Here is a 25,526-nt window from a genome sequence, read left to right as displayed (position 1 = left end):
TCTTCTCACTGGCGCGCTGCCTTTTATGCATCATGTGACATCAAAAGAATTTGCTTTCAATTGTATGAAATGACCGAGTCAGCCGATCGGCGCCGACGTCCCTGCTGCACTGCACATCGACGCCCCGGCTGCTGCATTCGCTCTTATTAAACCAGCCGCACGCAGATTTCTCGGGGACAAAGCAGGCCGCTTGTTGCACCGCGGACTTTGTCGGAGGCCGCGGTCCTGTTTGTGGCAGATTCAAATAAATGTGTTGATTTAGTGCTGAAGTGAGCAGATCGGCACAGCGTCGTTACAAACGATCAGTTGTTGTATTATTTTATCAGGAGTTCTGACGTCACCAAACCTTTCATGTCTGGATTGTTTCTGTATGTTATTGTTTGAATGAAAAGCTGCAGCGTATTTTTACCCATCTGCCCCCTTCGCAGTACGAAACAGTGTTTTTTAATTTTTCGTGTCTGGGTTTCTCTGTTGGATTTAAACATTTCAGTCAAATTTCATGTGAGGAAACACTTTGGATGCTTTACTGTGTTCTTTAGACATCTGCTCATGATTCCTGTACAGAAAACGAACCAGGAACCTTTGATTTCCTTACTTTTACATCAGATGAATAACTGATGACTGATATGTAATGATCAGCGGTAAATATAGAGATTAAACACTGTTTTTGTTGTGTTTCTGGAATCATTTTCAGGCATATTCAGGGTTACATTTTGCGCACAGTCGTAAATATAAATACAGTTATAAATAACATGAGCACAAACCAGTAACTGTGATCAATCTCATCCTCGAAACAGGCTTTCCCATTCAAACTAATTCAAACTAAATTCAAATAGTCGAGCAGAACGCTGCTGTCCTATTCTGGATTGTAATGGCGTGTTTATGTGTGAGTTACACATGATTCTGTGCGATACAGACAGCGATAAAGATTAAATATATCAGCTTCCATCAGAGAATGCCCAGTGGATTGTGCTTGTTTATTCTCAGTGGGAACAGATGTGGGTTTTTATTTCATGCATTAAGTGACTGAGCGGTGGACTCAGGGGAAGAGGAAGGCTTCTCAGAATCAACAAGACTTCAGATTTATCAGTGAAAACAACAACAGAAGAGATACTTGAAAATAAGGTTTATTTGTCTGAAAAGGCTGAGGATCAGCACATGTCCATGATGCGGCGGATGGAGCTGATCCTCATCATGTTGCTCAGGCCCATGTCCCGCAGGTTCCTGTACTCCCCCGGCCTCACGTACATCATGCGGCCTCTGTAGTTCTGCTGCTCGAACATCAGCCAGTGGCCCTCCATCACGTTGCAGGACTGGCAGTCCGACATGAAGAACTGGTCCTGGAGGGACTCGCAGTCGTCCATCAGCTCGTGCATCTGGCCGCCGAAGTTCTCCTTCTCGTAGATCCTCATCCTGAACTGGCCGCGGTGCTGTTTGGAGACAAACACACACACACACACACACACACACACACACACACACACGTCCGTTGTGTTTCCGAACCACTTTGCTCTGGATGTGAGAGAACCCTCAGGGATGTCTGACCATGGGGATGATGCGGCAGGAGCGGATGGTGTCCATCGTGGCCATGCCCATCAGGCCCATCATGCTCCCCATGAACTGGAAGTTGGGGTACTCCCCCCTGCGCAGGAAGACCTGGTTGCCCATGAAGTTGGGGCGGTCGTACACCACGAAGCAGCCGTTGTCCACCCTGCAGGAGTTGCAGCGGTTCAGGTGCATGTGGACGTCGGAGCAGTCGCTGCTGCACTCGTAGGAGCGGCCCTGGAAGTTCCTCTCCTCGTAGAAAACGATCTAGGGACGGAAAAGAAGACAAGAAGGCGGTGAGGTGACTGCAGACTGCCGTCCGGACCGCGTCTCCTGCGTCAACTTGCATGTTTAGGAACATATGGCTCATATTACCCTGCCCATTGTGATGCTTTTACTTTTTTCCAAATGATGCAAAGCCATCTGACTTTTATATACACTGTCGGCCGCCGGCGACCTTGCGCACCTTTGTGTGAAACATCATGACTCATCACGAGGCGCACGTGCGCCTGCATTCATTTTTTTTACAGTACACCTGAATAGTTATTATTGTACGCTGAATGTAGCTCCAGGAGGTCACGGCAGGTCAGAGCAGATCTAAACCTTCCTCAAATAATGTTCTCTTTAATGTGTTGACACGCAGCAGGCTGTGCAGCATACAGTCTGCTGAACGCTGTTAAAGTTCACACACACTGGTCACACTTTCTGGGGTTTTTTTCCCCAGAAAGAGGTGTGAAATAAATAGTTGAAACTGCTGGAAACACACACGAAATGCAATATTCAGCTGACAGTATCTGTTGGAGATTCTGACGTACAGTAAAGTCTGCCACCCTATAGTGCCGCTTTGCGTCACAATATAGAGTGATGAGTCAAAGGTTTCAGCACAAGCCATGTGGAAATACTACGCCTGTGCAATGTATAAAAAGGGAAAAGGGTCGATGTTGATGCTGTTCATCTGAGATTAGCTCGCAACTATCATGACCATGGGGAGGGTAAGAGGAACTCTCAGAAAACGTGGAGGATTAAACAGACTTGAGGCGGGGGTAAGTGTGGAGAGCAAGACGCTGAAGGGATGTCTGTGTGGTCGCTTCACAGATCATCTTCTACGAGGACAGGAACTTCCAGGGCCGCTCATATGAGACCAGCAGCGACTGCCCGGAGCTCACCTCCTACCTGAGCAGGTGCAACTCCTGCAGGGTGGAGAGCGGCCTCTTCATGGTTTATGAGAAGCCCAACTTCATGGGCCACCAGATGCTGGTGAGGCGGGGCGAGTATCCCGACAACCAGCGCCTGATGGGGATGAGCATGAGCGACTGCATCCGCTCCTCCCGCATGATCCCCCTGGTAGGTGGACGGCGCCATGCGCCTCGCACACACCGCCTCTCTGCCGTTTCCACCGGGCTGAAAGCCGTCCAGATTTACCCGGATTTGCAGGGATAACATGACACATCTGGAGTGTTGCAGTGATCATATACATTTTCACCTTTAAATCTCGAATGAAAAGTTGAGCTGTGGCTACAGTTTTCCTGCTGTCCCCCCCCCCCCTGCAGCACCGCGGACCCTTCAGGATGAGGATCTACGAGCGCGAGAACTTCGGCGGCCAGATGCACGAGCTGATGGACGACTGCGACAACATGCTGGACCGCTTCCGCATGTCGGAGTGCCAGTCCTGCAACGTGATGGACGGCCACTGGCTGATGTTCGAGCAGCCCAGCTACCGGGGCCGCATGCTGTACCTGAGGCCCGGGGAGTACAGGAACCTGCGGGACGTGGGCATGAGCAGCCTGACCAGGTTCAGCTCCATCCGCCGCATCATGGACTCCTGCTAGCGCCACCGCCAAATGACCCGGCCGGAAAAATAAAGAGGATCAAACACACTGTTTCCCACATCTCTCTGTTGTTCTGGTGTGAGTTAAGCAGCCACGAACAAAAAAGAAAGGAACACTTGCATCTGTACAGCTAAACAGCTTGTTTCTCTCCAGTTTCACACCATCCTGAGCTAAATCCAGCAGCCTGGTGACGCCTGGCGTCCGAAAGGGGTTTCAGAAGGATGAGCACACAAAGTCCAACACTCAAACACTCGTGGGATGAAGACAAAAACCAAAACTAAAAAATGACAGCAGCTGAATAAAGGCCAGATGGAATGAAACAGACAGAGTCCACAGTCACAGCAGACAGTCACCATCTCTGTCCTCCTCTCTCACATTCAAGCCTTGTTGTGCCCTCTTCGCTCACCGTGTCAATAATTTTACTTTTCCCTCTGAAAATCAGTGTCACACGCTTGTATTCAGTCATTATTGAGCCCGAGATGGAAAAGCAGGATGTAGAAACGCTCCTATCTGCTAATAACAACAGCAAGTTAGACGTCTGAACTCAAAAAGTGATTTTACACTGAATGAAATGTTTTGGTTTGGCGGAGCATACGACGAAAAAAACCGAAAAACATTTTCTCTTTTTCACTGGTATTCATGTTTTCCTGCAAAAAAACAAAAACAAGTAAAAATATCCGAAACACATTACAAATCAGAGAACTTTTGACACAAAAGAGTCATTTCTTTAAATTCATAAGCATTGACAATATTTTTAATATTCTTAATTTTTGCTTTTTAACAGTTTTCATTTCTTGGTATTTATCATTTTTTGTCTCATCACTATATTTTCATTGTTTTTTAAACTAGTTTGTGGCTTATTTACAGTTTTCATTTGTCAGCATTGGCTAATTACTGTTCATCAAATTTCACTAAATACATTTTTATTAACAAAATGATTGAACTTAAGTATTTTTGTTACATTTTTACTGCAAATTTTATTGATTGGCATCTATAACTTTTTTCTTTCTGTTTTGTGATAGATTCACATTTCTATTTATCTTGATAATCATTAGATTTTCTATATGTGGTGATTTATTCACTGTTTGATTCCGCGGTATTGTGTGTGTGTGTGTGTGTGTGTGTGTGTGTGTGTGTGTGTGTGTGTGTGTGTGTATTTTCATGTTTTTTACTCATAGAACAATCAAACTGAGATCTTTTTCACATTTAAATCTTTTTCTTTCCCTTCAGTTTGTTTTTAATGCTGTATTTTGGAACCTACTCTTCATTTTATCATTGTTTCAGCATCATTTTGCACTTTTTCAGTGAGCGAAGCATTTATCCTGAAGTCCATCCAGTTGATGCCAGAAACATTTCCCCAGCGCTTCGAGCATTTCGAATCAGAAACAAGCCGAGAAAAAAGGCAGTAAAAGTTGGTGGTATGGAGCAGAGGTGACAAAGGGGGCTGGTTTGGCGCCAGTCAGCCACTGGTCCTCTGCCATCACCGTTCCAGCATGTGTTTGATACCGGGCCGTCATCAGGCTGCAACAAAGCCAAATCAAACCGCCGCCAGCCATTTTGCTGATATGTAAATCCGCCTCATTTGGATATCAAAGACTTGCCTCGCTCTGCACATTTTGTTTATCAATAAATACTTTGATGGGGCTGCAGCGATGAAGGACGTCTCCACTGCATCCAAATGGGGAAGGTAAGACAGACCGCCTCTCTGCTCTGGACGACTCGCTCTGTGAGGATTTTCCCAGGCCTGATGAGCGTGCGTTCACTCTGTGCACAGATCACATTTTTCGAGGAGAAGAATCTCCAGGGCCGTTGCTACAACTGCAACAGCGACTGTGCCGACCTGCACACGTACTTCAGCCGCTGCAACTCCATCCAGGTGGAGAGCGGCATGTGGGTGATCTACGAGCGGCCCAACTACAAGGGCTTCCAGTACATCCTGAGCCCCGGGGAGTACGCCGACAACCAGCAGTGGATGGCCTTCAGCGACAGCGTCAAGTCCTGCCGCGCCATCAAGAACGTAAGAGTCCTCGCCGGCGCGGCGGCCGGGAGAGAGGCTTTCGCGTCGAACGGCGAGAGAAAAGGGGAAAGACGGCGGAGCGGCAGGGCAGGGCAGCAGGCCAAGCTGGAAGCACACTCACTCGGGCTGGTTCGACGCCAGAATGTCAGAGAGAAGAATGCAGACCCAGATTCACCCACGGTGTCGTCTTTTTGGTTTTATAACACGAAAGTCTCTTTTTTTTTCTAGAAGCGCAGGTCGACGCTTCCTGCAGAGCTCAGACTGAGAGCGGCTCTCGGTGTCTGCAGGCTGCGAAAACCGGCGTCAGTTTGTGAACATAAAGCACCGAGGCACATCAAACGCGTGCAGCTCCTGAGCGTTTTCTCACAGCTGGGCGAGCAGGGCTGCTCAGAGGCTCGGGTCGTTTTCAAGACGCCGTGTGTGTGTGTGTGTGTGTGTGTGTGTGTGTGAGATGCTCCGCAGAATGTCTTTGATTTACAGGTTGCCTTGACTGGTGAAGCGTCTTGCTCCCAAACGCCAACTTGACATCTCGTGTCTCTGATGTTCGGGCGCAGGTCTACAGCAGCGCCTGGAAGCTGCGGCTGTACGAGAGGCCCGACTTCGGCGGGCAGATGGTGGAGTCCTCCAACGACTGCCCCTCGGTGTACGACGCCTACAAGTTCCGCGAGGCGTACTCCTGCGTGGTGACCGACGGCGCCTGGGTCTTCTACGACCTTCCCAACTACCGGGGCCACCAGTACCTGCTGGAGCGCGGCGAGTACCGCCAGCACAGCGACTGGGGGGCGTCCACACCCGGCATCGCCTCCTTCCGCAGGATCACTGAGTTCTAATGCGCCAAACCCTCTGTTGATGTGAAAACTGAACGAGCAATAAATGAACAAACTCTGACTTCAGTCCATGTTGGTTTTCTGAGAAATGCTCATGATGTATGAACAGGTCAAAGTTCAAGCCACCATCAGCCACATTGTGGGGAATTCACCTTAATTTAAGACACGTCCAACAACAATGCAGAGAGTTTTAACATTTTTCCTGCAAAAAGAATGAAAAATCAATCAATTCTGCAGTGTCCACTTATGAAAATGACCCAGAAAAGAAACACACAATGCCCGGAAATGAACTGTGACTTTCACAACAATACTTCAAAATCACAATAAAGCTCTTATTATTGTAAAACATGACAGTCATATTCTGTACACCACTTCAAAAAGCGGAATAAAATGTTCCCAGTGAGAGAAATTAAAGTAATACGCAGTATAATACTTGAACAAGTCAATTCAATCATGATGAAAATGACATGTGGAAAACATTCACACACACCTCCTGTAGATTTCACAGGAAATCAGGTGAAAGAACAACCTCATGAGGACGGTCCGTGTGTTTCGTGTTCGTGCTGACGGTGAATGAACAGGGCTTGATCTCTGGACCGCCAGCAGGACGCCGGAGCTTGTGTTGTGGTTCGCTCGTCTCTGGAGGGCAGTGTTCGGTCTGATTTACGGAGCCCGGCTCTTCCTCCTCTGTCACTTCCCCCTTCAGGTTTCATATCAATCCACACAAACCAGCCTGATCTGATCAGGAGTTTCTCTCTGGAAGCTTCCCCCCCTTCCCCCCGTGCCTCCGACTCGTCCTGCAGTGGCCTTGTTTCAGTCAGCACGCTGCTTCCAGGGGCTTCAGGGAACTTTGCGTTTGCATTGTTGAGGGAAAACAGTGCTTCAGAACAATGCGATCAGCCTGGATAAATATTTGAATCTGGTGTGAAGAAGATACTGGACGTGCTTACTGATTGGTCACACATCGACTGTGCTCCTATCAGCACTAACTGCAGACGTTTGTTGTTCACATATCAAACGATCCGTAGGTAGCTTTACTTTGACAGCTTTACTGGAATCAAATGGCTGCGGCTACATTTAGAGAGAAATTCCACCAATGTTCAATTCAAAGAGTATTTTAACTTCAATTGAATGAAAAACAAGAATGCTGTGTGTTCAAACTCAAGAGTGAGAGTCGATATCGAGCATAAACAGTTGATTTGACAACTGTATGAATAGAAAGACGTACTATATAAGGACCTGGATCTCATAAAGTAAACATTTGTATTGTATGAGTCACTGTTGGGGGGTTAAACAGGTTCTTTTTTTTCAAAAAGAACTTACAGATGAATCTTTTTCACGGGTTCAATTAAACTGTCTGCATCAACACAGCAGCGTGTGTGTGGGAGAGAGAGGGAGAGAGAGAGCGAGGGAGAGAGAGAGAGAGCGAGAGAAACAATTGCAGAATCAGCTAATGTGCCGACATTAATGGGAAGCTCATTTAAATGACAATAATTCTCCTGGCGATGCATTTCATCAGCCTTCAATATAAAAGTGGAGCTTGGTTTATGCAGCCTGAGAGAGGGAATCTAATTTGATTGGGTGAGGAGGAACATAAGGTGATTATGGAGCGTGCGGGGAAGGTCAGTGCCGACACTCTGCAACACTGCGAGGCTGTTTCCACAGACCGTCGAACCCGCAGACTAAAACGTTCTCTCTGCTTTCAGATCTTCTTTTACGAGGACAAGAACTTCCAGGGCCGCTACTATGAATGCAGCAGCGACTGCCCCGAGCTCAGCTCCCACTTCAGCCGCTGCAACTCCATCCGGGTGGAGGGCGGCGCCTGGGTCATCTACGAGAGGCCCCAGTACATGGGCTACCAGTACGTCCTCATGAGGGGGGAGTACCCCAACTACCAGGGCTGGAACGGCTTCAACGACACCATCCGCTCCTGTCGGCTCATCAGATACGTAAGTCCTGCTGAAACACACATATCTGCCACCTGATGCCTCGTCTTTACTCCAGCTGTTGGGTTTTTTGGGCTTTGTTTTTGCTGAACTTTAAGAAGAAGTGACTCACTACACCACCTTGTGGTGCAAACTGGTATTGCAGCATGTTCAGGCTGGTGTTTATTGGTTATCAGCTAAACGGACGCAGTTCAGATGGACTTTGCTTATTTTATAACTCAGAAACCTTCCAGGCCGACTTGTTGACACCTCTCCCTGGTTTTCTCTCGCCAGCCATCCAGCAGACACAGGATTCGCATCTACGAGCGTCCCGACTTCGGTGGCCAGATGATCGAGTTCAGCGAGGATCTGCCCAACCTGCTGGACCGCTGGCGCTACCGCGACATCCACTCGGCCCACGTCCAGGACGGCGTCTGGGTCTTCTACGAGCACCCCAACTACAGGGGGCGCCAGTACCTGCTGGAGAAGGGCGAGTACCGTCGGCACTCGGAGTGGGGGGCGCTGCACCCGTCCGTAGGCTCCATCAGGCGCGTTGCAGACTATTAGCCACAGCCAAAACTCTGTGCTTTCATTTCTTCTGAGCTTTCTTTTCTTGCTTCCTGAACTGAACTGAACTCTGCTGAATAAACACACTAACTGCACACGACTGGTATCGATTACTCGCACACTGACTTTGTTTTCTTGCAAACTGATATGGAATCCTGAGAACCTACTGTGGTCCTTTAGAGTGTTGCTCAGTGCACAGACGCATCGCGCAAAACCAGTTATCTTCAATTTGGATTTACTGAAACAATATTAATGACGAGTTGAACGTGAATCACACCATCCAAACACTGCACGCTCTCCTGAACTCTCGTGGCCCTGATGGCCGAGTGGGTGTTATCGTCTGGTGGTTCATGGAAAAGCCTCGAAACAAAAAGAAAAAGAGCCCAGTGATGATTCAGGAAGACCCGCGGTATGCCGGCTTTGTTGTTCCGATGGCAGCCTTTGCCAGAGACGGCAGAAAAAAATACAGCGCGGCAGTTTAACAATTTCCCGTGCACAACTTCAGCAAAGACACAACAACAACAACAACGACAGTCCTCCACCGAGTCACAAGCTGTATTTAGACATGAAAATCACCGAATCCCACCGGTTAAAAACACTTTGCTCTGAGCAGGTTGAAAGTTTCTCTCTGTCACGACTGACTGGGGCCTTCTGTATTTTTCCTTAATGCAGCTGCAGCCTATAAACATGTGTCACAAATGTGCAGAAAGGGAAGCTGCCACAGAGCATAATGTACAGATACAGCTGCTGGTGCGGAGGAAACCACAAACAGGGTGTCTCTACATGGAAATGAAGCCAGTGATGATGAAGATGCTCAGGCTGTGAACATGAGAGGCACCCAGTGGCGTCAGAGCTGCATTACACAGAAAAGAGACTGCCGGAAACAGGCAGGCAACAGGCATCCCAACATCTTTATCCGGTCTGAAATCTTATCTTAAATTACATTAAATCCAAGCTCAACCAAGCCAATCCAAACATCTGGGTGCATGAATAAATCAGGGGAGATTCTGTGTGTGTACTGTGCAGGACAACCGTGAAATCCATGTAAGAGAATCGCACGGCGGACGGTTACATTTCAGTTTACTTACACATTTATAAAACTAAAAAACTATGCTTTAATAAAATATTGAATCTGTCGTTATTAGACACAAGCTCAAGAATGTTAAGCTACTTTATCATATATTTCCACCTTTCCCCACCTTTTTCAGAGACAGCAGGTCTGAGCGTCCAGCAGGGAAAGATGCTATCAGCACAACCTGCAGGCATGTTTGATAAGGCGCAGGCCGACTGTGTAATTTCCTGCTGCAGGATATGTCCAGTTATATCACGCCTGTCAATCTGCCAGAGCGGAAGAACGGGAGAAATAAATTAGTGACGTGATACTGGACATATTTGTGGATGTGCGACGGCCCGGCGAACAGGACAACGTTGCAAATGAGTAACAGAGCTGCTGAGCTCAGCGGCCGCTGGAACTGGAACTTTGACAGGCGCTGCCGATCCCCTCTTGGCATCTGGCGACGCTTATCAAGCAGTTTTCAAACAATCAGAGCAAGAAGTCCACCTGGACTGGTCTCTCGCTGTGGAGTCACAAGGCTGGACTTTCAGAGCACAGATAGATGCGGGCCTTCTGCGAAAATCTGTAAACTGTGTCAAGAAACACCAAAACCAGCTGTCATGTCATGTGCTCCTGACATTTGACCTCTTTCGGGCCATTTTGAGAGTCAATGTAAAGAGCTGCTCGCAGATGATTTCCACCCCTGCGTGTTATCAGGGAGGCCCTGTGTGAAATTCATCACACGGTCACGTGGAGCGCTCGCTGATCTCTCTGCAGCTGCCGGTAATGAAGCGGAAAGAGATCAGAGCAGAATGAAAAGTGGAGGAACTGTTCTGCCACCCACTGAGATTAAACCACTTTAAACAGTCATGTGAGGCTGCTTTAAACCCATCAGACGTTTAACGCTTGCGAAAATGTATCGTCTGAATGGAGAAATGCCCCTTTTACCATCAGCGCTGAATACCTTCCACATCCAGGGAAATAATCAGGGACGGTTGTCACAGGTGACTCTGGTGGCGATGGAGAAGAGGACAATGTAGTGGATCAAAAACAGCCCTGGAGGATTATCAAATGAAAACTTTCACATTTATGTACAGTATCTGTTGATGTATTGATCTATACTTTATTTTCAAAACACTTCTGGTTGAAAGAATTGCAGCAACATGAGGACTGCGGATAAATACAAGACACGGTGCGACACGCATGAGTCCCCACCAACACAGTGAGCAAAAACACTCGTGTGATTTAAAATGCTCAGTGCCGTGTTCACCAGGTGCTTTTGTAGGTTTCTGTTTGTTGCTGTTGTTGTAGAGAAGCTTTTCTTCATCAGGCAGTTTTCTCTCAATAAACCTTTGGTATATTATCAGTAATTATGGCAATTTAGTCATTTTTTCTTTGCACAAAGATTATTCTAATTCTTCTTAGAAACTCTGCTTCTCTAAAATAGTTTCTCTTTTTGTTGGGGAGGGGTGATATGTGGCTTGGTGAAACAGGCCCATCTTAACATGTTCTTTTTTGTTTTACATGTCACAGCCTGTTTAGTTCCTATATATCGGTTAATATTTTGGTATAACTTTTTTGTTCACGGTTGTTTTCGTCGTCGTTTGGTCGATTCGCGGACATACGCGGGGAGGAGTTTTCTTTTTTTCTTTTACGTAATGATCTTGTTTACTCGATATGCGGCACTGGCCCTTTAAGAAAACCGTGGAACCATGAATGAAACGCAGCCATTCATAAAAAACACAGGGGACGGACGTCAGAGGGCGCCGCGCGCTGATTGGCTCGTGCCCTGACGGACTGGCGGCTCCAGCCAATGGGAGGGCGGCGCTGCGCTCCGCTTGCTCCCAGTGATCGCAGCTCTTCATTGAGAAAAATCCTCCAGCCGAGTGTTTATCCGCGGAGCTGCAGGGGATGTAGGAAGGACTTTTCCGCTTGTTTCCACTCTGCCAACGAACTCCTCGCCTGAACGGTGAGTGCGGCGCTGATATTCCTTCGTGATTTCGGGACGCGGCGGTTGCAGGTTTGCTCGCGCGCTCGCCTCGCTTTGATTCCATCGACCGAGGGCTCCGCTTGCGTGCTGCTCGGGGAGCAGATGTGGGTTAAGAGGCGATCGCCATTTTCTGGGATTCAGAAGGCGACGCTGCGTCCATTTCTGCGCGTTCGTGCTCTCCGCGCGGCGATATTTGCGTGCAACGCCGTCCGGATTCACGCCGCGTTCGCACCGTGGGCTTTTTCTCTGTTGTCTGTGGTGAATTTCTCAATGGTGAGCTGTTAACACCGCCACCACCCCCCCTCCCTCCCCCCTCCCTCCCTCCCCCCTCTGTGAGGATCGTGTTTCACTTCATTGAGAAAAACAAGGAGGTCCCACGACCCGTGCTGTCCTCTCCCGTGCGTCACGCCAACAGCCCATTCACAAATCCTCCAGTTTAACCGCATCTTTGTGCTCCAAACTTACTGCAACTGCTAAAAGAAAACTCCCTGGATGTTTACAGCCTGCGCCCTTCACTTATAACACAACTTTTATTTAGTTCTAAACACGCATTCCTCGTGAACAGAGGCGCTGCTGAAGGTGTGTAGAGCAGCCAGGAACGCGCCGGAGAACAAAGAGGTACAGTCACATAATTACAACCTAGGTACCATTAATGTCAGGTTTACTGTCTCACGATCACACAGGAGGGACCCGTTTGTCTCCTCAGAGTGTAGTTTTACCAATTATGCTTCAAATGAACTTGTTACAATATTATATTTTATTAATAATGTTGTAAAAGACAGAACAAAATGTGTTTTACTTTTTGGTTTAACGACACAGAACAACAGTCATAACGTGTTCCTGGAGACATTTTTTTCTCCTTTAACTTTCGGGTCAGTAATTTTTTTCCTTCTTGTTGTTATTTCAATACCATTTTGCACCACAAGATGGTGTATTGAGTCCCGGAAGCTCTTTGCTGCGGCACAGTGTTGAAGTGTTTGGATTCATCCACTGGACCCAATAGAGAACTGCAACCACAATAAAAAGAGACTTGTATATGCTAACTTCTATTTGAATAGAGAGACTGTAACAGCAGTGGCTCAACACTGCCGCCTGGCGGACAGGAGAGGCATTACCGACATGTTTCCACAGCCAAGGCAACTCTGTTTGTGTTGTGCACTTTCTCATCACTGCAACTCAAAGTGCGTCACGCAGATGAGTGAGAACATCGCAACAAGACGCAAAAGGACATTACGGCCAAGATGCAAATTGTTTTGGACATGGAAGAGACGCACACACCCTCCTGATCCATATTTTCCAGTCAACACTGGATTAGCATGAGCAGCATGCTGCTGCGCACTGGAGTCAAACATGAGAAATATCACCAAACCTTTTAAAAAAAAAACTGTCCTGTGAATCGATGTGAGGTTAGTTCTACCACCTGGTGCCACCGGGTCATGTGGTGAATGGAGTCCTTTAGATACACAGTTCAAACTGGACGCTGCACTCTAAAGGTTATTCTTTTAAAGATCCATGTTGTATCTGTGCGGTTGCATGTTTCCCTGGTGTGAACTTTACAAGGATCACTTGTAAGACATGCTTTTACTCTTGTCCCGTATTTATGATGGTTTCCTTCTAAAGGTCTGCAGTTGTGGCAGTAAAACTGGGTTTTACTCGGCATGGATCCACGCTTGGCCTCGGCTGAGTGACAGGGATCACATGCAGGTCACCAGAGGGGAAAGACGTCACCGTTTATTGATCTTCACAGCTGCTTTCTGATTATCTCCCTGAAAGCCGACTTCACCTTCTCAAACGTCTCCGCAGAGTGATTCCCCCCCCCCCCCCCCCCCCCCCCCCCCCCCTCGGCGGCCTGCATTCACGTCACACTCGGCTCGCTGCGGGTTACGTAACCTCTTTCATAGACAGCGGGGCTTTAACAGCCACTGCAAACCCTCCCGTGGGGTCAGGAAGGTTAGCAAAGCACAAATGCGGCGAGTCACATGAAAGGGATGATGGTGATGTGGACGGAGGGGCAGCCTCGCTGGAGAACGGCGCGCTAACGAGTCCAGCGGTGCTAACTGATGGAAGACTTGCTCCATTTTGAGCTTCCAGAGCAGCTCGGCTCCTCTAACCCCTCCCACCTCTCGTCCCGTCCAGGGTGAAGACGCTTGCAGCATGGACGGCTTTTACGACCAGCAGGTCCCGTTTATGGTCCCGGAGAGTGTGAGCTTATATTCCATCTATTTCTGCTCCTAAATTACAGACCGAGGCAAAGTGGAGGCTCCCCGTGTTGACTTTCCTCGCTCTCTCACCTGTTTCTGCAGAAATGCCACACAGAGGAAGAGGAGCGGTGTCTGAGCGACAGGCGGAGGAAGTTCATGGACACAGAGTTGGCTCAGGACACAGAAGGTACCTCGGCCCGTCCGGCCGCTCACCGGGCTGCCGGGGGACAAAGTGCTGATTGGATGTTGTTGTGCTGACTGTCTTGCAGAGCTTTTTCAAGATCTGAGCCAGCTCCAAGAGATATGGATCGCAGAAGGTGAGGTTTTACTCGTCCGTCTTTGCTCTGAAGTTCTACAGTGTTTCTGGACAAGTCTCGCTCTAAAACAAATCTAAAGAGGATTCGGCTAGATGCATCAAGTATCTCTGAGAGCACTGAAGTTTTTTTTTTTTTTTTTCTCCACAGCTCAGGTTCCTGACGACGAGCAGTTCGTCCCAGATTTCCAGTCCAATAACTGTAAGTTCAAGCTGCAGAGATGGAACAGAAAAGCACATTTTCTGGGTTGATGTTCGAATGTGCTGTCGTTGCGGTTATATTTTACACGGCTGTGAGCGTGCGCGTCTGCCACAGCGCCCTGGGTTCTGTTGGACCAGCCTCGTTCACATCCAGGCCTCTTTAATCCAGAATAAGAACCAAACGGCGGCCGCAGCGAGGGGGCCTGGAGATGTACTCGGTGTGTGATGTATCTGACTCATCGCTGCGATTTGTTGTTGAAAAACTATTAATAACACACCCACGAGCCAGGCTGCTGTTCTGAAGGACGTGTTCATCCATCTCTCTCTCTTCTTCTTTTTTTTTTTTTTTTTTTTCAAATATTTGCACTCCTATAGTGCGATCACTCGCTCTACGTTTGTTTACTCATCTGCATCTGACTGATTCATCGTCCCGAGCGAGCGCACGTCACAGGCGCTGCGGCGGGACGCGGTCATCATCGCTCGCCTCGTCCCGATTGTCACACAAACCCGTTTATTAGTGACTCCTGTGGCACGGCGCACGACCCTCGAACACGCTCCCGTTGAAACCTCGTCGCCGTCACGTGGCGCGCGGGAAGTGGCGGGGCAATAAAACCACGAGCCGGGGACTTTACCTGCCTGCTCAATGCGTCCTTGATAAGCAGGGAGTCAGGGGAAACGGGACATTTAGTGCCACTGCCAAACACGTACTGCATGTATTTATTACCGTCATCATGGTCACTGCCTCAGCAGGTCATAAATCTGGCAGCGGCGCTGAAGGGAAACATCTGGTAGAGATCAGGGAGGAGGTTTTAGTCTGGGTTTGTTTTTCTTCTGATACCGAGCTGTTTGTAGAGCCTTCACGCTTGAAATGCAGATTTTACTGCAAAAACATTATAGCAGATGCAAAAAAGGGCATGTAGTTCTAAATAAGATGTGTGTGTGTGTGTGTGTGTGTGTGTTTGCAGTGATGTTTCACGGACCGCCTGTCGGCAAAGTGAAACAGGAGCCGGGTGCGTCCAAAGAGCCGTCCCCCTGCAGGACGCCTCAGGCCGACATGTGCCTTTACGCTTACAGGTAACAGGTGACCCTTCATGGGACCGTGCTGTTGCATTCTGGGTAAATCCTGACTTGCGGCCTGAGTAATGACCTCTTCTTGTGTCTCCTCCCAGTGCCTGTGACAACAAACCCGCTCTGACCCCGGCCCCCTGCGGCCCCATCCATCCCGCTGGCCCTCCACCCATACAGAGGCAGCTGCATCCTTCCCACCCCCACCTGACGGGGAGCTGCCCCCCGAGCCACGCCGCTGCCCTGAGTCCGTCTCACCACCACCAGCACCAGCACCAGCACCAGCACCAGCACAGCCTTGCGCAGGTGAACCAGAGCCGGCAGTTCGCTGTGCCGCGCCCTCCCATCGGCTGCTCGGGCGCCGCGTCGTTCAGCACGGAACAAAGGTCAGATCCCGAGTCCACTTGGACACGTTTGACCTCAGGAACCAGTCCTGAACCAGCGCTCACCGGTCTGCCGGCCCCTCCAGGTTTCAGCGGCAGCTCTCGGACCCCTGCTTGCCCTTCCTCGCTCCAGACAAGACCACGAACACGCCGCCGTACCACCCCTCGGGCCGCGACGGCCGGCCGCTGTACCAGCGCCACCTCTCCGAGCCGCTGGTCCCCCACGGCCCCCGGACCTTCAAGCAGGAGCTGGTGGACCCCCGCTACCCGGATCCGGGGCCCCCCGGTGCAGGCCTGCCGAGGCCCCAGACCACCTTCAGCCACGTCACCATCAAACAGGAGCCCAGGGACTTTGGCTTCGACTCCGGTGAGAGCAGCGACTTCCTGTTGGGACTCGGTTTGTGCAGCCGCTCCTGATCTGAGGCTCTAATGCAGCTTTGTGTCTCTCAGAGGTTCAAACCTGCCAGTCGTCCTCCTTCGGGAAGTCTCCGGTTTTGTTTCAGAACGCCTGTGCTGGTGAGTTTAGAACCGAGTGTTTGTTTGTTTTTTTTTTCTGTCTGAGCTGTCACAGCCTCTCTGACGTGACCTCTCTGACCCCGCAGGGTTCGGCCATGACAGAGACCAGCGTCTGTACTACGACGACACCTGCGTGGTTCCGGACAGAATGGAGGGTAAGGCGTGCACGGTGTGCGGCAGGTGGCGTGGCGGGCGCCGCTGTCGGACCGGACTCCATCACTCCGTCTGTGTGTCGGCAGGTAAAGTGAAGCAGGAGGGTCTGCCGTATCAGCGCCGAGGCTCCCTGCAGCTCTGGCAGTTCCTGCTCACGCTGCTGGACAACCCCGCCAACGGACACCTGATCGTGTGGACGGGGCGCAACATGGAGTTCAAGCTGATCGATCCAGAAGAGGTGAGGGGGGAGGGTTCTGGGGAGTGACGGGGATTTGAAGACGCACACGGGGCGTTTGATGGAGCTTTGTCCTCTCCTGATCAGGTGGCTCGACTCTGGGGGATCCAGAAGAACAGACCGGCCATGAATTACGACAAGCTGAGCCGCTCGCTGCGCTACTACTACGAGAAGGGCATCATGCAGAAGGTAAAGGCTCCTCCGTGCCCTCCACTGGCGTCACTCTACAGGAAGCGGTCCTGTCTTCAGGCTGCTGCTCTGATTTGCACTGTTTGTCCAGTAACCCTCTTCTGATTGGCTCCCCCTGCAGGTCGCCGGGGAAAGATACGTCTACAAGTTTGTGTGCAACCCCGAGGCCCTTTTCTCCATGGCGTTCCCGGACAACCAGCGGCCGAGCCTGAAGGCCGACCCGGACGCCATCCTGCCCCCCAGCGAGGAGGACAGCCCCCTGCTGCCCAGCTACGAGGAGGAGGGGCCGTACCTGGTGGACGGGGCCGAGCAGTGCATCCAGGGCCTGGCGTTCCCCGACAGCTACCCGTACTAGACTCCAGCCCGGCCCGCACCGAGCTGCTTCCACCCCGCTGGAGCCCCGACTCGCGCGGCTGGGTTTGGGATTGTTGATATCTGTCATGTCTGTCACGGCTTTTCTGAGAATTCTACACTTTTGTTTTTGTTTTTGTTTTTTTGCCAGATGTTTTGCTTGTAAAAATTCAGATTCGGTCCCTGAATCTGGAAGAATGTCAAAGTTTTTTCCCCTCACAAAATTATTTTTGAGAATTGTGAGTCCGGTCAGAACTGTTAAGAAAACTGTGGACAAAAGAGCTTGAATTGACAGCGCACATGATGGCTTTTACAGGAGAAGGCAAACAAAAAAACAAAAAAAAAACAAGGTTGATGATTTAGGATATAAATTTAATCTTCAGAAAACTCCAAGTTATGAGAATAATTCATTGTTTTTTACAGATATAATCATGATTATCAAAGTATTCACATCTAGAAAGAGAAACTAATTAAACAAGGTTCACAAACTACCCAATAATGCATTTTTTTCCTGTAAAAGTTAAAACATTAATCCCCAAATCTGTCAGATTTTTCATGTAAAATATCCAACTCCTTTGTTGCGACTGGTGAATCAAACCCCGAGAACGTGACGACCTTTCCACGCGAAACGCTTCAGCTCTCCTCTTTGACGGTCGTGGAGGTGGTAGCTCTGCAGCGCGGCTGCAGTCCTCCTGTACGTGAGCTCTGGGATGTCTATTTGAACCAAAAAGTATCTTGAAGCCATGTCACTCTTTTCCTAATTTACCCAGAAGTGTTTTTGTTAAAGGGGGTGAAAGGTGTACTTCTTGAAAGGGACACACTTGTGTTTTCCAGACCTTTGAAACCTCCTGCAAACATGTATAATAGAATTTATCTTGTGTACTTTTATCTCTTTTTTTTTTTCCCAAAGCTAATATTTTGGCATTATATGGACTTGTAAGTTTTTCCTATTTCTGATCTATGACAAAGGTACTGCTTCTATTTTTGATTCAGTAATACTGCCACTCTGATGCTAATAAGAAGCATGGACTTTTCTTACATGTGGCTCACCAGTTAATGTACCGAGATAGTTTTCTGCAGTTTGTATAGTTGATTTGCTTTGATGTGTAGAAAAAAAAAAGTGTATAATTATATATGGATATATTTTTGCAAAAGGCTGCATTTGCTTGCTAATGTATTGCATCAGCGTATTACCCCGGAGTCCTGCAGGTAGAACATGGATGTAATGGTATATTTTGCTATATGATCACATGGTTATATGAGACACTGGTGTGACTTCTACCCTCAGATACTGTATGTGTGCCTTCTGTTCATCTTTACTGATACAATAAACTATTTTACTCTTTTCTTTGCCGTCATTTTAGATCTTTCACAGAGGGAGTCATGAAAACAGCAGCATTTTGTTTTGTTAGGTACTATAACTTCCCATTCAAGCAATTTAGTTCCAGCCCAAAATTGATTTGTTTAGAAAAGATGTAGAGAAAACCACCTCCACCAACACAGAAAACGGCATGCAAACAAAAATCAGACCAGGCTCTCATTTAGTGCTGATTACTGCATTACTTTGCTTACTCTGGTTTTGATATTGTCTTACCTTTCAGCTGAATCATTCAGTCACCTTGTTGAAGGCCTTCTCTGGTTTTGACAGACCGGGAAACACATCTGTACAGCACATGGTCTTTCTGAAAGCCTTTTAATGTCTGAGTCTGATTCATGTGGACATGAATTTACAGGTTCACAAGCTGCAGTGACATTAACGGGACATATGATACAAAATAACTTCTATTTATTTATTGTGTATTAAGAATTGGGTGAAAATTATCCACTTTGGGTGACAAGCGCGTACAAAAGAAAACGACTCATGAATAGACAAAGACAAAATTGAGTCAATATTTGGATTAAAAAGTGCACAAATAAAAACCTAAACGTCAAATATCGCGATATTCTACGTGAGTATGTGGAATCCATCATGGCGGCGGTGTAGCCGAAACAAAAAGTGCTTTAATGAAGCATTTAGCACCGAGGAAAACAAATATAAACATCCGCATTATGTTTTATGGTAATGCGAGAAGTGTGTAATGAACGAAACTGCAGAGATCGCCGAGAAATCAACAGTGGTTGAGGGGAGTGCGGTTTGGTTTTGCCCACAGACTGCATTACCCATGATGCACCGGAACCATCGACGTGTTCGCGACAGTCCCGGAAGCAAACAGCTAGCAGAGCAAAGCCACATCTGTGCTCCCTCCTGCGAAGGAGTCCAGCGAAAACAGGTAAATGTTCCCCACAGTTGATAAATGGTATTATTCGGGAGGTGCTAAACGGTCACTGCGGCTGATTATCTGCGATATGGCCGAACGGGCCCCGTCATCTGGCGAAAGTAGTTAGCAACGGGCTAGCAGCGTCTGCTAACTAACAGCGTCAACTACCGAGGAAACGTGATAAAAGAGTGTTTTCTACCTTCCTTCACGGTGTGCCATCGGTTTGTTTTTAACGATTTCGTTGCTTTTGTGTGCCGCTGTGTTGCTTCAAGTTTTGCAGTATGAGTCTTTGTTCCTGTGTTGTCATTTGGTGATTTTTAATAATCATAGTCACGCTTTACCGAATTCAATGTGTCAAATTTACAGTTTAAAATATATCTTTAAAGTTAAGCAATAAACACCTCAATAGATTCTCCTCAGATACTGTTAAAGAACTTAAATCTTCATCCTCGACCACCTCAATAGTGTTGTTTTAATCCCCCTGGGTTTTTCTTTCTTTCTTTCTTTTATTCATAAAGGCACTATTTGTCAGTATATGCAGCCATTGCTATTCAGAGTTCTTAAAATCCAGGTCATGTTGCTCTTCCGGGATTTTCTTGTAAGGACAAAGTTTATTGGTCATGAAGGCAAAGCATGTATATTTGTATCGCACCATGCAGACACAGAGAAATTCACATGGATGTTTCATATTCCATCAGTAAATCTGAGATGCATTTGGGCCCGAAACTGTACAGAACTTTATGGACCAGAAGTGGCTGCTTCACATGACACACTGTTCTAATCTCCACCCTCTTTGGCCTGATGAGGACTCTGCTGTAGTGCTCTGCATGAGTTACTGTTGAACACTAACGAGGCAAAAAGGGAGCATGTCTCCTCCAACCAACTCATAGACTGGAAGGTAGCCTCACACAGAGAACAAGTCCTGTCAAATAAAGTCACATCCAGTCGGTTTTACAAACTCTTTTAATAGTGTTTTCCCCATCACACAAGTCTCATCATAAATAAGCCCTCTCTTGTTGATTGTATTGTTGGAATGTCTGCTTGAATTTTTTTTTTCTTTCTCTCTCTTATTTCAAGTGTTTCACGATGATAATTGTGTGTTTTCCTCCAATCTGCCTGTTAGCACCATGCTGCCGACCACCTCGCCTAACACCAATGGCTCCCTGGGCTCCAGAGACGCGGCGCGCCACACAGCGGGTGCCAAGCGCTACAAGTACTTGCGGAGGCTGTTTCATTTCAGACAGATGGATTTCGAGTTTGCCCTGTGGCAGATGCTTTACCTGTTCACGTCACCGCAGAGGGTCTACCGTAACTTCCACTACAGGAAACAGACCAAAGACCAGTGGGCCAGGGACGACCCTGCTTTCCTGGTCCTGCTCAGCATCTGGCTGTGTGGTGAGGAAGTCCTCGTTTTCACAATGAGCTTGAACTTATAGGGTTTGTCTTTTTCTGCTCTTTTCAAACTCTTTTGTTGCATCCGCCTTTCTCCCTGCATCGTTTTTCAGTGTCGACGATGGGCTTTGGGCTTGTGTTGGACATGGGGGTGTTTGAAACTCTAAAGCTGCTGCTGTGGGTGGTCTTTGTTGACTGCATAGGAGTCGGTCTGCTCATATCAACATTAATGTGGTGAGTCTTGAGCTTTTAATGAATGAACAGTAGTGTATGTTCCTGCTTAACGTTGAACTGAATACTTCAATACTTTGTCTCTCAGGGTGATCAGCAACAAGTATCTGCTGAAACACCCCAGCAGGAACTTTGACGTGGAGTGGGGCTACGCGTTTGACGTCCACCTCAATGCTTTCTACCCACTCCTCGTCATCCTGCACTTCCTGCAGCTTTTCTTCATAAACCGTGAGTAGATTTGATATTTGATTTGGTCTGCAGGTGTTTTATTAGCTGAACCATAAATGCAAAGCAGCGTGTGGGATTGTAATGAGGATCTGGTGTGTTTCAGATCTGGTGGAAATATATTCCGACTGGTTCCTGGGATACTTTGTGGGGAACACTCTGTGGCTGATCGCCATTGGCTATTACCTTTACATCACCTTCTTGGGCTACAGCGGTAAGTTGTTTGCCGTGAGATCAGCTGCTTCATTTACCGGCTGATTCTTTCAGTTTAGTCAGGACTTGCAGGACAGTTTCTCAGGACGTGTTGTCTCTCTTCTCGCTCCCAGCTCTCCCCTTCCTGAAAAACACAGTGGTGTTGCTGTACCCTTTCTCCCTCCTCGGACTCCTCTACGTCCTCTCGATCTCGCTGGGCTGGAACTTCACTAAAGGTCTCTGCGATTTTTACAAATACAGAGTCCGGTAGACAGACCGGCTTTGGCTCTCACACTGGACTCTTGGCCAAATCGGAGTGTCTTTCCAAGCCTCTTCCAGTCCGCCGACCGGCGTTTGTGTGGTTGACTCTCGGTGAGCTGAGACTGCGAGCTAATCCACGCCGAGCTGATGGACTGTCGCTCAGCTCGCTCTTGACTTCCTGCTCTGCTCCTGCAGCAGAGACTCGACTGTGTGCAAAGCAGTGGTGGACGTTTGTCTTTTTGTATGATTTGTAAATAGGACTCTGGCAGGTTGTAATATATATATATTCAGAGTAAAGGTTGGCTTGGGGGTTAAAAAAAAAAGAAAATGGAAGGAATGGGATCCGGACTGTTTTCCCTTTTTTTTTTTTCTGAAGTGTACATTTCCAAGCACTTTGAATTAAAGGTTTTATTAAATTAGTTTTGTCTTTGTATGTCTATGTATTTTTTTATTGTAGTAACAGGCTTCAGTCACTTGGTGTCACTGTTGGTCTTCCTTCTGTTGTTGAAGCTTTTGCTTCATGTCACCCTGCAGATACGTTTTCTTGCACGTTGAGGTAAGTTTTACTGCAGAAGTCGTGATTATCCGTGACTCTGCATCTTCTCGGTGAAAAAGAGTTAAACTCTGCTGCAAACAAAGACCGCAGCAGAACTTTGAGTTGTCATTTATTTAGGGACATATCAGGTTTTCCCGCTTCACTTGAGTGAATTCATGAACATCATCTTCAGCCTCTCCAAGTCCACCGTCTTCATGACGATGGCTTTGTGCTTCTTCCCCAGCAGCTCCATGTAGTCCAGGACCATCATGCCCCGGGTGAACCTCCCCTCCAGCTCCACCGTCACCGCCACCTGCTCAGGGAGAACATGCGGGTCACCGATCCGAGCCTGGGTCTGTGACGAGCTCTCCGCGCTGCGGCGCCTCACCTCTTCACTTTCTGTGATGAAGGAGTCGTCGATGGCTGCCGCCATGGCGTAGGTGTCGCAGGAATTGAACCCTCTGCCTTCAGTGATCTCCTTCTGGTATTCGGCCGACTGAGCTTTCTGCATGAGGAGCAAAGACGTCTGTGCATCGAGTCCAAGCCGGTGACCGGGGACGCGGACACGGTCTGCTCACCTTCATGGAGAGGCTCGTGATGTCCTTCATGAACGAGGCCTTGTTTGAGTTTTGGGAAAGCCACTTCTCACAGAAAGACTGCAGGGCAGAGAGGCAGGGGTTTGAGTTTAGCTCGGTGGGTTTTGTTGCACAGGTTCCCAGACGGCGTGTGCAGCGGCCTCACCCAGGGCAGGCTGTTCCTGCAGCTGAACTCCCAGGGAGCGATGTAGGTGGGGCAGGTGTAGCGGTCCAGCACGACGAAGGCGGCCTCGGGGTCAGCCACGAAGTTAAACTCCCCACACACTGTGGTGTTGCCCCTGGCTGCACACACACACACATTTTTATTTTCTTAAGGAACAAAGTAGAATCAGATGGAGCGGTTGGTTTTGAACTTACAGTCGGTGTTTCCGCCCATGATGTAGAGGGCCTTCAGCTTCTTGGGGAGGTTGGGGTCCAGCTGGATCGCCACAGCCAGGTTGGTGAGGGGGGCGGTGGCCACCAGGCTGACCTGCGACCGGGGCAGAGGTTTCCTCTGAGCATCTCTCGCTCCTCGCCTCGTTCGTGATGAATTCTCCTCTCACCTCTCCGGGGTTCTGGTTGACCAGCTTGACCATCGCGGGCACGCCCCGCTTCTTCTGCAGCAGCTCCAGGCCGGGAGCGTCCGGGTCCGGGACGTCCCCCATCCCGTCCTTCCCGTGATAATCTGACGCGTGGCGTTTCCTGGCCAGCAGGGGTTCGGAGCAGCCCCGGTAACCGGGATCTGGGTCACAGACAAGCACGAGATCAACACCAAGTCCACTGATTCAGCCGCAGGAGGAGAGGAAAACAACAACATGAATATAAATAAGTTGGTTCAATAAAACAAGTGTAACTCACATCCAGCCTGTTGCACACTTGGAGGACGCGCAGGGTGTTTCTCAGGACGTTCTCAATGGGGGTGTTGCCGAAGCAGCAGGTGATCCCCAGGACCTCCACGCCGGGGTCCGCCAGCGCCACCATGATGGCCTGAGCATCGTCCACGCCCGTGTCCACGTCGATGATCAGCTTCTTCTTCATCCTGTCACCCCGCGGGCAGCGCTCACGTTATCATGAAGCTCCGGGCTCCGAGGGGACTGACGCGACAGGTGTGTGCCCAAAAAAGTACCCTGTCGTGACAAGTCCCCCCCCCCGACTCCACTCCCCACCCCCTCGAGGAGCGCAGTGACAGCCGCCGGCCTGTAGGCGAGGCCAGTGACCCGGTTATTCTGGAGTTATATTTTTATCGGTCGCGTTCGGAAAATGGAGCCACGGCGCGGTAATATTTACACGCACGTTTCACGTTCTGAACATTTCTGCACGTGAAGCTGTGGAGCGACGCGGCATCCTGCAGGGTCGGGCTCACCCTCCTCATCACCCCTGCAGCCTGAGCCGCCTCCCTCCAGACCCCAGCGGATTTTCATCTGACTTCATTCTGCAGTCGAACTCTTCTGTCCTGCGTTCATCTTCTACCTTCCATCACTGACCCCAGCCTGCCCTCCAGCCCTCCTTCCCTGCGCCTTGCAGAAACCTTTCTCCTCACCCTCCTCCATTACTGAAGGCACTGAGATGAAGATGTGTTTTAAGCCAATTTGCTCCACCAAGGATGCAGGAAGTTTCCGTTAAATTTGAAAATCCACTCTGTGTTGGGTTACATTTGAAATAAAAGGCATGCTAAACCCAAATCCTCACCTGCTGAATGAGCTGCGTCCGGATCCTGCTGCTGTCTGCACTCAGAGTCAAACAGCTTCAGCAAGCGGCCTTTTAAGAGCCAGGAGCTCAGAGGAATGTCTCTGGAAGCCAGGCCCTCATATGGGCGTGTTGGACCAGAAACGCAGGGAATCTGAGAAGAAAGTGGCTCAGGCTGGAGGGGAATTGTTGAGGGACTCAGATCAGATAACCCCCCCACCCGCCCTCCCTCTACTGCTTTGACTTTAATGTTCATGTGTTTTCCACACATTTGTGAAACGTCCCGATGTGAACTCTTTGGAGAACAGATTGTTTTCTTGGACGCAGCTTGGAGGTTTGATGCATTTAATAGTTGAAGAACTTATCAAGACACAGGATCATGTAACAGAGCCGGAGCTCAGAGTCCCACAGAGGAATTACCATCATAGAGACACTCACTGTTTTCTGTTTTTTTCCTCTCTTGACAGAAAATGTTGCAGCCCCTGAACCAGAAAGCTCCCATCTTCAATAATAGTGAGTGAGCTGTTGAACGTCTTTAATCCAGTGTGAATATGCTTTTATAGGCCCTTTTTTCATTCCGTTTGTTATATAGATGTAAACTGAAGAAAAAGCCAAAATGTTTAACCGCATGGAGAATCTTTCTGTGCAGCGTTTGCATGTTCCCTCTGGGTGGCTTGTGAGGTTTCAGGTTGGATAAAGGAGTATTATTCACTTTAATCTCTTTCTGTAATTTCTATTTTTTGCTTTTTTAAGACATGCTTCTTAGTTTTCATATTTTCTTCACCAGTTTCAACACTTACAACACAACAA

General features: G+C 48.6%; 7 protein-coding genes across 9 annotated transcripts; 5 read left to right on the top strand and 2 right to left on the bottom strand.

The window, feature by feature from the left end:
• Positions 1–1,151: 1,151 nt before the first annotated feature.
• On the bottom strand, positions 1,152–1,945 carry LOC115383712 (gamma-crystallin M3-like). The gene is made up of 3 exons (XM_030085895.1): positions 1,921–1,945; positions 1,546–1,812; positions 1,152–1,430 (listed from the first exon to the last, which is right to left on the bottom strand). Exons 1-3 carry the CDS (start codon positions 1,927–1,929, stop codon positions 1,152–1,154), a joined length of 555 nt encoding a protein of 184 aa, XP_029941755.1. The 5' UTR covers positions 1,930–1,945.
• Positions 1,946–2,491: 546 nt separating this feature from the next.
• On the top strand, positions 2,492–3,374 carry LOC115383713 (gamma-crystallin M3-like). Its single transcript, XM_030085896.1, has 3 exons — positions 2,492–2,537; positions 2,641–2,889; positions 3,096–3,374. The coding sequence occupies exons 1-3, from the start codon at positions 2,523–2,525 to the stop codon at positions 3,372–3,374; spliced, it is 543 nt and encodes a 180-aa protein (XP_029941756.1). The 5' UTR covers positions 2,492–2,522.
• A 1,667-nt stretch (positions 3,375–5,041) lies between these two features.
• Positions 5,042–6,221, top strand: LOC115383717 (gamma-crystallin M2-like). Its single transcript, XM_030085899.1, has 3 exons — positions 5,042–5,061; positions 5,149–5,391; positions 5,946–6,221. Exons 1-3 carry the CDS (start codon positions 5,053–5,055, stop codon positions 6,219–6,221), a joined length of 528 nt encoding a protein of 175 aa, XP_029941759.1. The 5' UTR covers positions 5,042–5,052.
• Positions 6,222–7,774: 1,553 nt separating this feature from the next.
• Positions 7,775–8,806, top strand: LOC115383714 (gamma-crystallin M2-like). The gene is made up of 3 exons (XM_030085897.1): positions 7,775–7,840; positions 7,925–8,167; positions 8,438–8,806. The coding sequence occupies exons 1-3, from the start codon at positions 7,823–7,825 to the stop codon at positions 8,708–8,710; spliced, it is 534 nt and encodes a 177-aa protein (XP_029941757.1). The 5' UTR covers positions 7,775–7,822; the 3' UTR covers positions 8,711–8,806.
• A 2,833-nt stretch (positions 8,807–11,639) lies between these two features.
• On the top strand, positions 11,640–18,708 carry LOC115383690 (ETS translocation variant 5-like). Of its 3 annotated transcripts, none has more exons than XM_030085867.1 (13): positions 11,640–11,733; positions 13,891–13,956; positions 14,058–14,142; positions 14,225–14,272; positions 14,420–14,470; positions 15,435–15,543; positions 15,639–15,920; positions 16,004–16,284; positions 16,368–16,433; positions 16,520–16,588; positions 16,673–16,824; positions 16,909–17,010; positions 17,132–18,708. In XM_030085867.1, the coding sequence occupies exons 2-13, from the start codon at positions 13,909–13,911 to the stop codon at positions 17,363–17,365; spliced, it is 1,527 nt and encodes a 508-aa protein (XP_029941727.1). In that variant the 5' UTR covers positions 11,640–11,733; positions 13,891–13,908; the 3' UTR covers positions 17,366–18,708. The 3 variants fall into 3 exon arrangements, with proteins under 3 accessions (XP_029941727.1, XP_029941725.1, XP_029941728.1); XM_030085865.1 differs by having other exon boundaries at positions 16,670–16,824; XM_030085868.1 differs by lacking the exons at positions 15,639–15,920; positions 16,004–16,284; positions 16,368–16,433; positions 16,520–16,588 and having other exon boundaries at positions 15,435–15,458.
• A 778-nt stretch (positions 18,709–19,486) lies between these two features.
• Positions 19,487–22,231, top strand: unc50 (unc-50 homolog (C. elegans)). Its single transcript, XM_030085893.1, has 6 exons — positions 19,487–19,631; positions 20,743–21,014; positions 21,125–21,245; positions 21,331–21,470; positions 21,574–21,681; positions 21,794–22,231. Exons 2-6 carry the CDS (start codon positions 20,747–20,749, stop codon positions 21,928–21,930), a joined length of 774 nt encoding a protein of 257 aa, XP_029941753.1. The 5' UTR covers positions 19,487–19,631; positions 20,743–20,746; the 3' UTR covers positions 21,931–22,231.
• A 200-nt stretch (positions 22,232–22,431) lies between these two features.
• LOC115383733 (inosine-uridine preferring nucleoside hydrolase-like) lies at positions 22,432–25,439 on the bottom strand. Its single transcript, XM_030085917.1, has 8 exons — positions 24,720–25,439; positions 23,885–24,069; positions 23,594–23,772; positions 23,409–23,520; positions 23,197–23,333; positions 23,034–23,111; positions 22,844–22,960; positions 22,432–22,768 (listed from the first exon to the last, which is right to left on the bottom strand). The coding sequence occupies exons 2-8, from the start codon at positions 24,066–24,068 to the stop codon at positions 22,616–22,618; spliced, it is 960 nt and encodes a 319-aa protein (XP_029941777.1). The 5' UTR covers position 24,069; positions 24,720–25,439; the 3' UTR covers positions 22,432–22,615.
• Between the last annotated feature and the right edge of the window lie 87 nt (positions 25,440–25,526).

Source organism: Salarias fasciatus, assembly GCF_902148845.1.
Source record: "Salarias fasciatus chromosome 23 unlocalized genomic scaffold, fSalaFa1.1 super_scaffold_20, whole genome shotgun sequence".
NCBI lineage: Eukaryota > Metazoa > Chordata > Actinopteri > Blenniiformes > Blenniidae > Salarias > Salarias fasciatus.
This window is presented reverse-complemented; position numbering and strand designations above follow the sequence as displayed.

Excerpts from the sequence above, each read along its gene's own strand:
- LOC115383690 (XM_030085865.1), top strand. The coding sequence starts at position 13,909 with ATGGACGGCTTTTACGACCAGCAGGTCCCGTTTATGGTCCCGGAGAGT. Across the intron at positions 16,285-16,367 it reads GGACTTTGGCTTCGACTCCG|AGGTTCAAACCTGCCAGTCG; the intron begins GTGAGAGCAGCG and ends TGTGTCTCTCAG. Across the intron at positions 16,589-16,669 it reads GGTTCCGGACAGAATGGAGG|CAGGTAAAGTGAAGCAGGAG; the intron begins GTAAGGCGTGCA and ends TCTGTGTGTCGG.
- LOC115383714 (XM_030085897.1), top strand. Across the intron at positions 8,168-8,437 it reads CCTGTCGGCTCATCAGATAC|CCATCCAGCAGACACAGGAT; the intron begins GTAAGTCCTGCT and ends TTCTCTCGCCAG.
- unc50 (XM_030085893.1), top strand. The coding sequence starts at position 20,747 with ATGCTGCCGACCACCTCGCCTAACACCAATGGCTCCCTGGGCTCCAGA. Across the intron at positions 21,471-21,573 it reads GCAGCTTTTCTTCATAAACC|ATCTGGTGGAAATATATTCC; the intron begins GTGAGTAGATTT and ends GGTGTGTTTCAG. Across the intron at positions 21,682-21,793 it reads CACCTTCTTGGGCTACAGCG|CTCTCCCCTTCCTGAAAAAC; the intron begins GTAAGTTGTTTG and ends TCTCGCTCCCAG.
- LOC115383713 (XM_030085896.1), top strand. Across the intron at positions 2,890-3,095 it reads CCTCCCGCATGATCCCCCTG|CACCGCGGACCCTTCAGGAT; the intron begins GTAGGTGGACGG and ends CCCCCCCTGCAG.
- LOC115383712 (XM_030085895.1), bottom strand. Across the intron at positions 1,431-1,545 it reads CCTGCCGCATCATCCCCATG|CACCGCGGCCAGTTCAGGAT; the intron begins GTCAGACATCCC and ends GTCTCCAAACAG.
- LOC115383733 (XM_030085917.1), bottom strand. The coding sequence starts at position 24,068 with ATGAAGAAGAAGCTGATCATCGACGTGGACACGGGCGTGGACGATGCT. Across the intron at positions 23,773-23,884 it reads GTGCAACAGGCTGGATGTGA|ATCCCGGTTACCGGGGCTGC; the intron begins GTTACACTTGTT and ends TCTGTGACCCAG. Across the intron at positions 22,769-22,843 it reads TCATCACAGAAAGTGAAGAG|GTGGCGGTGACGGTGGAGCT; the intron begins GTGAGGCGCCGC and ends CTCCCTGAGCAG.
- LOC115383717 (XM_030085899.1), top strand. Across the intron at positions 5,392-5,945 it reads CCTGCCGCGCCATCAAGAAC|GTCTACAGCAGCGCCTGGAA; the intron begins GTAAGAGTCCTC and ends GTTCGGGCGCAG.